The sequence below is a fragment of the Eubalaena glacialis genome, chromosome 12 (assembly GCF_028564815.1).
Source record: "Eubalaena glacialis isolate mEubGla1 chromosome 12, mEubGla1.1.hap2.+ XY, whole genome shotgun sequence".
NCBI lineage: Eukaryota > Metazoa > Chordata > Mammalia > Artiodactyla > Balaenidae > Eubalaena > Eubalaena glacialis.
The window spans coordinates 32049549-32061779 of record NC_083727.1 but is presented as its reverse complement, the minus strand read 5'-3'; the positions used below and the strand labels follow the sequence as shown (position 1 = coordinate 32061779).

At 38.1% G+C, this 12231-nt stretch overlaps 1 protein-coding gene across 4 annotated transcripts in view; it reads left to right on the top strand.

Annotated features, from left to right (window-relative positions):
• The window catches only part of AKAP7 (A-kinase anchoring protein 7), a 142689-nt gene that overhangs the window by 11647 nt on the left and 118811 nt on the right, over positions 1–12231 (top strand). For all 4 annotated transcript variants that reach the window (XM_061207040.1, XM_061207042.1, XM_061207041.1 and 1 more), the window contains exons 3-4: positions 2874–3013; positions 10852–10988. In XM_061207040.1, the coding sequence (XP_061063023.1) occupies positions 2874–3013; positions 10852–10988 (277 nt within the window). The remainder of the gene's footprint in view (positions 1–2873; positions 3014–10851; positions 10989–12231) is intronic.

The window sequence follows — 12231 nt, the reverse complement described above, 5'->3', positions numbered from 1 at the left end:
TCCCCTGCATTGGCAGGTGGATTCTTAACCACTGCGCCACCAGGGAAGTCCCTGTATTGTAATTTTTTAAAAGCTCGTTTGATTTAGGAACCAAAGTCTATGCATTATATTTGATACATCTCTTCAGTCTCTTTTCGTCTCTAGATCTCCTCCTCCTGTTGTTTTCATTTGTGTGTGTGTGTGGGTGGGTGGGTGTGCATGCACGCATGCATGTTTATCATTGAAGAAATCAAGTTATGTAGAAGTTTACTGTTATGGTCATTTGATGTTCAAATTGTCCCATCTTTGGCCTGTGGGGGAACTTTCAAACTGGCTCTAGAGACCTTCTGACATGATCCCAGAAGTCTGTGAATTTCTAGCTTTCTCTTGTACATTTTATCCCCCAAACCTAGAATTAGCTATTTCTCCATGGATTGGCCAGATTTTTAAGTTCTCAGATAAAGAAATGAAGTGAATTGATGGAAAGACGCTTGTTGGAAGACTAGTCTTTGGGTCAGTGCCCTTTCACTATCTAGTGCTGCCTCTGCTGCATTGCTGGTTGTCTTCCCAGCAGCCATTCCCACTCCCCCTTTTCCTTTTGTAGATTACTTTTACGCAAAGGCATAGGCTGATAACTGTCAGATACACCTGCAGTGGAAGCATGGAGTCTTAACCACTGGACCACCAGGGAAAGTCCCTAATTCAGTGTTTAAATGTTCCTATTAGGTAGCTATTATTATTATCCTCACATTATAGAGGAGGAAACTTAGGTCAAGAGAATTTATGTGACTTATCTAAGGTCACACAGCTAGTGTGTGGAGCCAGGATTCCAGCCCAGATTATGTTAAAAATGGTCTCCTTTTCCAGAGTGCCAGTTTACTACCAACAGATGGAGGTGGGCTAGGAATGTATTTTAGAAGTGGATTTAAAATATGTGGTACTTCATTAGCATATTTTGTGGCTTTTGTTTAAAATTAGTACATTTAATTCATGTTACTACAATCAATGGTAGGACTATTTCTTATATATCTGAAATTACAAGCAGCTCAGTGTATTGATTTGATTTTCCATATGAAAAAAGCTGCATGGGAAATAAAACCCAGTGGCATCTTATGAAGCAATTCAGATAATGCTCGTAATACAGAGAATGCTACGAACTTTTTAAAAGTTCTGACAAGCTCACATGTACAAAAGAAGCTAATAATTTATATTTCAAATATGTGTTCTCTGTGAAGATATATCATTTTAACCATGTTAATCATTATGCATATTGTTGAGAAATGTAGTAGAGAAATGGTTGCACAAACAGACTGGGTAATTTTGCCTTAACTCATAATGATACAGTCAGACTTATTACCCAGATCACCTTGCTCTTAATTTACCCCTGTCTTCTAAGTCTTTTTCTAGGGCTCACAGATATGTTAATCCTAGAAAGAAAGCATGTCTATTCCCACAAACTCTTAATTTTTAAATTTTAAACATTTTCTACTGTTTTTCTTAGAAGTTAGCATTAAAGTATTATTTGCAGCATTCATTTAAAAATTGTTTACTATTAATATTTCAAAGAACAACAGAATAAGGACAATTCCTTCCGCTCTTTGGTTTTGTGTGTAGTAGTAACTACTTATCTAGAACTGCGAGAGGGAAGCAGTTTGCTCCAGTAGAAAGTACACTAGAAGGAGACCTTTAAAAGGTCTAGATACCAGGCTTGACTCTGTGACATTGAGCTGCTTTAAAAAGTTTTTATTTTCTTCTCTTTCATCGTATGTAAAATAAGGAGTTTAGTTAGATGCACATGGGCCTTGTGCTCTTGGTCACTATGGTCTGTTAGAGTTCATCCCAAAGATGAAACCAACTTCATAGGACTGAATGTAAGGCAAGGTGCTTCCTCCCTCTCTCCCCCTTTCCAAAATCATACCTCAGAATATATAATTATATTTGAATTTTTCAAAGTCTCTATGAGGTACTCTATTTTGAACAGTAAGCTACTGTTCAAGAAGGCACACCTGAAAAATAAATTAATGGTAGTTTTGCACGGGTAGGGAAGCCCCTGGTAGAATTTGTAAAAGAGACAATGGCATTTCACGCTGATTTGGAAATTACTTCTGGGGGTATAGCTTCATAATAAGAGTTGTTGGGTGTTGGAAATGTCTTTTGAAGATGACCTTAAAAAGCATGCTAAGTGTTTCTCAAGTTATCTATGGTTAAGGACCATTTTTTTTTTCTTTAATTTCTTACATGTTGCTGACTGACACTTTTGTAAAATATAATAAAACATGAATTATTAGCAGAAAGGTGTTAAAGAAGAAGATCTATAAAATAGAAACCAAAATTTGACAGACAAAATTACTTTGCCTAATTGCTCTGAAAGTTTATAAAGCATTCTCTCAGTTTCTGGAACTGAGAGATGGTTTGTAGTGTGACACTGGCCATGAACCAAACTTTGAATGGCACTGCTGCAAGTGGTTTTGTTATAAAAGTTACAAATATACATATACAGGATGGATGAAAAAGTGATTTTTCCTAGCATCATGAAAATTGTGGCAAGGGGAAGAGAATGGTTGTTAGTTATGCTTTAGATCAGAGGTTAGTGAACCGTGGCCCGTGGGCCAAATCTATCTGCTTTGTAAATAAATTTTTATTAGAAAACAGTTGTACTCATTCATCTGTGTTTTGTCTATAGCAGACTTGGGTAGTTTTGACCAAGACCGTATGATCTGCAAAGCCTAAAATATTTATTATGAGGTCTTTTGCAGAAGAGTTTGCCAATTCCTATTTTAGATTTGAAAATGACAGTTAAGAATGATTGCTACTTGTATAGTGCTTGTTTTTTTTCTGATTATATTATCTTTGTTTAAATGCATTAGACATGTTGTTTGACTTTTTTTCTCTAGTCACTGATGTACCTCACATAAATTTGGAGAGAAGTAAAGAAACTGAATGGAACAATAAAGATAAAATAAAGAAGAGGAAAAAAAAGCAAAAAGATGATCAACCCAACTATTTCCTATCCATTCCGATCACCAACAAAGAGGTGCTATTTTTTAAAAAAATTATTTTTACTAAGTTTATTCTAAATTATATTTAAGGTACACTAAATGCTCATAAGCCCATTTGCTGTCAGCTTTTAAGAGTCTTTGGTGGCATTTTTAGCTGGGCCACACAGGGAGTATAGAATATGTGTAAACAATAATTTAAAAAAACACTATTTAAACAATCATATTTAAACGATAATTTTGCAAAAGCCACTTGAAAAAGTGTTGCCAGGTAGCATGTCAAGGTCCTTTCTAGGTGTTTGTTCATCATAGTGGAGGAATCTTTCAGAAGCAGAGAGCTGGTAAAAAAAGATTCTGAAATCTCTGTGGGGAAAGTAAACTGGGATTTCCTGCTGCTTAGTCCAGTTCATGGTAATGATTATTGCAAAATAGTTTCTTTAAAAATTACTCATTGTTGTACCAACTTAATAGTGCATGACAGACTTGGTAGAAATCAATTAAAAGTCTGAAAAATTAATGTGGCATCAGTAATAGGAAATGGGACCAGCCAACTGGCCCACACTAAGAAACCCTTATATCTGACTGAGAGAGAAAACTGCAGTATCTAAGACTTCTAGAGCAGTGAGTTAGGAATTAAAAAGCCTTAGGAAAGAACACCTCATTTGGATGACTGACTGTTTTTATATCTTGGCCCAATTTTATGTATCTTAAGAGCTAAATCTGAATTTCTGTTTGATTGTGTGCTCTGATCTCTTAACTGGGCATATTTTCAGGTTGCTTTTCCCTTTATTTAAGTAGAATGTTTCTACACAATGCTAATGAATTTTTAAAGATCAAAGCAAATGATACTGAAATCAAAGAAATAAATCTCAGAGAAAAAAATAAATTCTTTTAGGACACTCTAGGAAATATCTAGTCTGTGAGATACAGTTTAGTTGGGGAGAAAAACACATAAAAAGAGAAATGGTATTACCTAGCAATACAGGATTTTAGAATTTGATACAGGAAAGAATCAGACTTTGATTTTACTGGTACGTAGTGGTGGGTTAACAATAAAATAGCCCTTAAAAGTGTTTAGCTGGGGCTTCCCTGGTGGCGCAGTGGTTGAGAATCTGCCTGCTAATGCAGGGGACACGGGTTCGAGCCCTGGTCTGGGAAGATCCCACATGCCACGGAGCAACTAGGCCCGTGAGCCACAACTACTGAGCCTGCGCGTCTGGAGTCTGTGCTCCGTAACAAGAGAGGCCGCGATAGTGAGAGGCCCGGGCACCGCGATGAAGAGTGGCCCCCGCTTGCCACAACTAGAGAAAGCCTTCGCACAGAAACGAAGACCCAACACAGCCATAAATAAATAAATAAATAAATAAATAGGCTGATTAGCAAACAATTATATCTGCTATCTTAAAACAAAAAAGTGTTTAGCTGATGCAAAGTTTAATGCAATCAGAAATTATATATTAAAATACTTGCGAGTTATTTCGACAGGTTTTCTCTGAGATTTAGGATCACGTGTACCTATGTGAATGAGAAGAGAGCAGGAAGCCACAGGTGGTGCTATTTAAGCAAGCAGACAGAGGCCAGGTCCTGAGGAAACTGCCTGTGAAACAGGCCAAGGGACGTCCCCAAGGGTACATGATTTCTGATTGGAAGAGACGCCAGGTTCCTTATTTTGATTTTTTGCTTAGAGATTGTTTCACTCCAGAGTCTGTGAGTGTAGAAGTTGGGTGAGCCCTTCTCTAAGTTGCTTTGCTTAGGTCCTTCCTTTTCTCTTGCTCCCTGCCTGCCTCTGTTCTTGGCCCTGCTGGTCGGAGCAGCAGCTCTGCAGCCCCTCTGAGCCTGCCCCAGCCCCTTCCAGCCCTGTGCCGGGTTCCCGCCTCCTCCAGTGAAGACTGGTGGGGTGATGTGCTGGGATAGGGCTGGCAGGGAAGGGGACCAAGGGGAAAGAGGGTGGAGAGATTCTTTTCTTCTGCTACTTAGTTCAGGATTCAGGCTGCAAAGATGAGAGGAGGGGATGAGAGAACTGTTTGCAACCCTTAGTTTTCACCCCGCAAGCTGCTTTGTTTCACCCTGTAGCCTTTGTTTCTGCTTCTCAACTTCTTGGAGGTTCTGTAGAAAGTGAGGAGAGTACAGGCTTTGGAACCTGACAAACCTTGTTCGGATACCAGCTGGATTACAAACTCCACTGTGGATGTAGATCAGGTTACTTAATTGCTGTAGTTTCAGTGTCTTCAGTTGTCAGATGGAGGTGATAATGATTATTTTCTAAATCCAAATCTGGACACATCACCTACATGCTTGTACACTTCAGTATTTTCCCATTGATATTAGGATGAAGACAAAGGCTTTACCATATTCTAGAAGGTTCTACATGGCTTGGCCTTTTCCACCTCAGCCCTCGTTCCTTCTGCTTGAGCCCCTCTGGCCTTGCTTGAGCTTGCCAGTTTCCCTCTGCCCTCTGGAAAGCCTTCTCTGGCTGGGAGTTTTCTTTCCTCTCCTTTTGATTTTGTTAATGCCAAAATTTCAGCTCAAACCTCTCCCACCCGTGACCACCCTGACTAGGTCAACCCCCCCCCCCAAAAAAAAAACCCCACAACACTTTCATGGCTTTCCTTTTGTCATTTGTCATCCTTGAAATTTGACACTCGTTAATCTTCCTCACAAAGTTTTTCAGGTCGTTCCCAGTATCTAGAATGGAGTTTGGCCAGAGTAGGCGCACACACACAAAATACTGTCATTTCAGGGTGGAAGATGTGTCTCTGGCATACCAAATTCCAACCAGAACGTTTATAAATAATAAATACGGTGTTACAAATGCTGGTTTTATAATATAGGTTCAATGGCAGTTTGTTTTCCAGGGGGTAGGGTGACTTGTAATAGTGGGGCACACAAGCTTCAAGTAACCTGGAAACCAAAGAATTTAATATTTCCCTCTCAAGAGACTTGTTTGTGGGTAACAGAAAGCTTAATGCAAATATGGGGAGGAGGGCTAGGAATAGGACAAGATTAGGAGAAACTTTTTATATCTTTCATATGAGCACCTTTTTTGTTTGTTTGTTTGAAAGTATCTAATGTTAATTTTCTGTTGAAACTACTTATGGGCTTTTGTTGGAAGGCCTGGGAAAAGGAGCAGCATTTATAACATTGTTTCCATGGGAGACTGTATTCCAAGTTCCAATTAAGTGACCTGCAAACAAGCTTTTGGAAGCTAGCACATTGACAATGAGCTGCTCTACTTTTGGCCTCTACTTGTTGGCATCTAGTTTTAAAGAAAAAAGTATTCAGACTTATATGGGTCTTTGATTTTTAAACACGTTATCAGACATTTGGAATGCTTTAGTTTTGGAAAATCATGATTTTCATATTTTTAAGAAATAGAATTGGAAAATGAATTAGAATGACTGCATAAAAATATCCTAATTGCATGTATGTGAAACTATGTGTTTCTCCACTACCTGCAATTACACATTAGTTTAAAAATAAAATAAGGATGAGAAATTTAATGGCATTATTATAAATCCTAAATATTTCTTAACTGGCTAGAATTGCTTACTTATTAGTTCTAGGTGGATTTGCCCATATGTTGGTTTTATATGCTTTCTTATGAGAGGTAATAATTTAAGGTAAGTCAACACTGAAAAATGCAAGGGAACAATCAGAAGCTGATTGAAATTAGGAGTGTATTAATTTTTTTGGTAAGATAATTGTTTTATACTAATGGAAAAATATGATGCTCTTTAGGGGTTTTAAAAGGCATTTGCTACATTTAATTCTGTATTTCATCATATTGTAATGTGAAAATTATTGGTCTTAGGAAAAGATGAAAAATGATTTGTGCTTTCTGTTCCTTTCTGGGAAATGTAGTTGTGAAAATAATTGATGTCATCATGTATGTTAAACACTTGGTAGATATAGAAAATTCTCCTATTTTAGGATGTTTTTAAAATTTTTACTTATTGCTGTATCATCAAATTTTCAAGTTTTTTCCTTTGTGTAAACAAGCAAGAAAAATGACTATATTCAGCTTTGAAGAAAAGTTAGGTAGCAAATTGATGGGATAATTCTGTTAAATCTTAATGAGTCAGCAAATTTAGGAATAATTTATGTTAACAGCTTAGAAAAAAATCCAAAAATAATGTCAAAAGATGAGGTCAAGGACATTCTCCTTCTGTGTGCTAGACTATAACTACTCTCCCTCACGAACTAACTTGAAGGCTTTTCCTTTGAGCTCATGTATGCTTTGAATCAACTAGAAAGCTTAAAAGATAGAAAAATGAAATTTCTTATTGTGTCATTTTTAGGCATGTGGAACACGGCTTAGTGGTGAGGTTTAGCAGATTCGTGTCTGTTTTCTCTAAATACAAAGAAACTACTCAATGAGTGAAAGAAATCTTTAAGATTTTAATAAGCTTTTATTTTTTAAAGTTTCTTTTAATATTCTACTTAAATATGGGTCTACAATATTAGGTTTAAGAAATGTGCATTGTGCAATACTGCCAGTGGCTGGGGATTATGATGACAGATACGCTTTAAAGGCTTTGTAGAATTTTAAACAGGGGCTGTAAAAATTAGTTTCCTTTGGCCTTTAATGACATTGGTACCTTTTTTTTAAAAATTTATTTATTTGTGTTTATTTTTAGCTGCGTTGGGTCTTTGTTGCTGCGCAGGGGCTTTTCTCTAGTTGCGGCGAGCGAGGGCTACTCTTCGTTGTGGTGCGCGGGCTTCTCATTGGGTGGCTTCTCTTGTTGCAGAGCACAGGCTCTAGGCACGCGGGCTTCAGTAGTTGTGGCACACGGGCTTAGTTGCTCCGCGGCATGTGGGATCTTCCCGGACCAGGGCTTGAACCCGTGTCCCCTGCATTGGCAGGCAGATTCTTAACCACTGTGCCACCAGGGAAGCCCGACATTGGTACTTTTTAAAATGGCATACAGAGAAGACTCTGAAGTAGTTTTGTTTTTTCTTTTTCTCTTGTAAGAATATAATTAGTAATAAAATGCATTAAAATTTTTTTAAAGATATCAAGGAATATGTAAATTAATCTGGAGCATCAAAGCATAGTTAGAAATACATTACTTGATTAGATTATCTTTAGAATTTTCATAGGTTAAGGTTAATTTTGCATTATAAGTACTGTGTGACTTCAGAGAAATAGTCTTCAAAGTGTTTTACAAATTTTAATTTGCAATTTTACAAGCTACTGGATAATTCAAAGATATGAATGGTCTAAAACTATTTTTCACTAAATAGTAGGACATTGCACTAAAATGCTGAACATACAAATGGATGGAAGTTTTTGAGCATTGTCCTGAATTTACATATAATTAGTATTTGAGCTTAGAATGAAGACTCAGTTTTTATGAAAATGCAGATACTCTACCACTAAGTGCAAGTGGCAAACCCCAGGTGTGACAATGAAAATGTCTCCAGGCATTGACAAATGTACCCTGGGGTAGAGAACCACTGATTTTAATAATATTGGCAGTGTTGCAGACCTTATATTAGGCAAATGGTGCAGAGCTTGCAAAGTGCTTTCCTGTAGCTTGTCTGCGTGACCTTTAACACATCCCTGTAAGTTTGGCAGTGCTTTACAATTGAAGAAACCAAGACTCACTGAGACTAGGTGACCTCTATGGGGTTCCACCTGCGGCAGACCTGGGGTTAAAATCCAGGATTTCTGATACAAGTCCAGTACCCTTAATTTGCATCACTCTGTATTAAAAAGTTCTCATCCTAAACCACTTTTTCACGATCAGTTAAGCCAGAATTACCATTTGTACCAGCTAAGATTTGAAGATGTAATTATACTGTTTTGAGGTCTGATATTCTTGAGCTCACGTGATTTACTCGGCACTGGCTAGGCCCTTCCCACGTGAACCTGGACCCTCTTGAGCTGCTTCATCATTCCTGAAAGCTGATCTCAGCACTTCATTGCACCTGGAAAAATCTCTCAAAAATTCATGTGTAAAATCCTCGCAGAGTAGTGTAGACTTATACTAAAGGCTTTTATGAGAGGGCCTGTGTGCTCTATTACACAGGATCCAGTAAGACTTCCTCAGAATCTCCTTTAAATGCCCTTTTTTCCCTTGATGTTTCATGTCTTGAGTCACTACCCACATGTCTGCCCCTCTCCTTGTCTCCTCTTGAAAACACATTACTTGTACCTCTCTCTTCCTGCACGGCTCTCTGGCCGCTTCTCCTTCTCCTCCTCACTCCTGGATCTTTTCCTCCAGGTATTTCCCTCATCTTTTCTCATGTATTGTAACTTATCCTTTTCTCAAATTCCTTTGCTATTTTGGGTATATGATCTTGAAAAGATTTTTTTAATCTTCTGTGTTTCAATTTATTTTAATGGAGACAGTACCAATATCTTACCTCACAGGATCGGCGGGAGGCTTCAGTGAACTAATATATGTAAAACGCTCACTCTAGTGCCTAGAACCTAGTGACCACACGAGAAAGGGTAATTACTGTTGTGGTCTCAGTGTCGTGTTTATTTTTATTACCAGGCACTGTGGCGAGATGGCGGGGTGGAAGAAATAGATGTTGTCCTCGGGGAGTTTACAATTTAGTTTTATCAATATAGAGGTAGAGGAAACGCTGACTCTGTAAGATCTTTGTGTACTATTGCTTTAGGAGCATTTTAATTATCAGGCTGTCAGTATTCTTTTGTTGGGCATCGTGGAAGTGACATCTTCCCTTGGGAAATCTTGTGTTAGGTGTTACTGCATAACTTCCTACCAGGAAAACGCTGTTTTTCACGTTACTGTCCTCCAGGTTGCAAGGAATAGAGAAATGCTGAGGTTATTTTGGGTGATGTGGATTTATTGTAAAGATACGTGAGAAGTCAGATCCCAGGATAGCATCTCATGATTTGCCCAATCTCATTCTGCAGATAATGGGAACATTGTTCAGGATGAAACAGCTTCTTTAGTATCAGAACAGCCTGCTGTGCTCATGATTCAGTTGTTTCTTATCTCTGCTGTCTTTTTAGGGCTCTGCTTCTATTGCCAGCCCCCTCTCTCTTCCTTTTCTCTCTAATTCTGTTGCCTCTGGGCTTCTACGTGCGCTCTTTTCTCTGGGGATTGCTTGGTTTGCTAGTCCATATTCAAACTATTTTCCAGTGCACTCACATTTAGAAGTTGACTAGAGTTGTCTCCAACTGGAAATGGAGGAGGGAAAAGCCACCATTCCTCTTCTTTGTTCTCATTAGGCTGAGAGGGGAAGGCTGATGAGGGACCGGGGATTTTGCTTAGGTGCAGACTGTACAGTTTTTCTAACATATGCATTTAGACTTGTTTGCAGCTCTCTCTCCATGGTGATGCCCCTCCTCACATGTCTGGGGAAATGACAGTAGTCATTCCTGTTGAAATTATTGCTGTCCTAAAAAATCTTAAAGGCCATGAAGAATGGGTTCTCAGACGCATTCACTTGGGGACAAATAAATATTACTGCCAACAGAAATGGAATGTTGTCTGCCAGTTTGACCTTTCTGTGGCAAGAATAAAACTTTTATTTTTAGGAAAGATCATAATTATAGTGAGTCATACTGTATATTCCAAGGATAAATTTCTGAAAAGATACATGGCCATTGAGAATTTTTCCACTCAACCAGTGGCTCAGTCTGTAAAAGAAGGGTGTTGGGCTTGATGCTCTTAAAATGGACAAGCATCGTGTGATTTTTTTTAACTTGTACATCCTATTAAACTTTCCAAGTCATTTCTCCAGGATATTTGAGAATAGTTAGACAATTAAGCATTGTTTGGTTGAAAGATCTCGACATCATTCTCATTTCATATGTTGCTTATTTTTCTTCTCGATTTCAGTGTTACCATAAGGAAATTTTGCTTACCTAATCTCTATTTTGTCTGTGTGTGATTAGATTACAAAAGGAATTAAGATCCTGCAAAATGCAATAATACAACAAGATCAGCGACTGGCCAAAACAATGAACAGTGATGGTTCCTTTCATATTACCCTGCTAGTGATGCAGTTATTAAATGAAGATGAAATAAACATGTGAGTAATACATCTTTCTGGAATATTGTTTTCCAAGTTATTACTGTAATTTGAGTAATCATAGCAGAACCAAAAGAGGCATTGAAATTCTAAAGAAGCATTCTTTTTTTTTAAGAAGTATTCTTTATTATAATTTGTTCCAATTAATAAGCCAATGTACAGAATTAGCCATATAAATATTCTTCCTGATCTACACTTTTTTTTTTTTTGGCTATGGCGTGCAAGATCCTAGTTCCCTGACCAGGGATCGAACCCGTGCCCCCTGCAGTGGAGGAGCAGAGCTCTAACCACTGAACCACCAGGGAATTCCCCTTAATCTATACTTTTAAACTGTTATTGTTATCAGATGCATTGGTTATGCAGTTATTTTATCTATGTTAATTATGTAAGCACTCTGGAGTCTGACCATTTAGGTTAGGATTCCAGGTAAAGATTCTGGAACCATTGCCCAACCATGTCTTAACAGCTGCCCAATTTTGGGCAAATCATTTACTTTTTAAATAAATAGAGAACATAATAGTACTAATACATGTAAGAACTCTTAGTATAGGGCCTGGCACATAGCAGGCACTTGATATTATTAGCTATTAGAGCTGTCATTTACTAGATTAACAGGCAATTTCAGTTTTACCTCCTTCATTCCTAGAGTACCTGTACACCCTGAACCTCCAAACCCAGAGCTGTACCATAAAAGTTGAGTATTAGTCATTGATTGCTGCTTTCCAGCCCAGAGTGGAGAAACCTTGCTCTTCCTCAAATTCTCTGGGATACTCTGTCTGTCGGTATGAGTGCCCCTTGCCCTGTTAGCCCCTGTTTAGCCCTCTGGATTAAGCTCAAGCATAAGCTCTTTGGAAAGCCAAATCCAGAATTACAGGTTACAGGTTACTTCTGTTTTCTACCCTGACATATAGTCTCCTGAGGGAATGAAGAACAAGGCTTGGATTGGGAAGGGGGTGAGGAAAAGGAAAAATAAAAGGGAGAAAACAGTAAATTAGTAACTCAAAATGTACAGTCAAATTATGATTCGGGTAGTGATGTCTTTTTAAATAGTAGAACCGCATGTCTTTAGGGATCAGCCTTCTGATCTGTCTCAACATGATCCACCCAAGGGCAGGTCTTGAGCACCCTGCAGTGACAGAGAGGACCAGAAGATTTTACTTAACTCATTTTCACTGTTCACTTTGCCAATCAGAAGAAAAAAGAAATACTCTGATGCTCTTAAAAGAGAAGAAGCCAGAGAAGA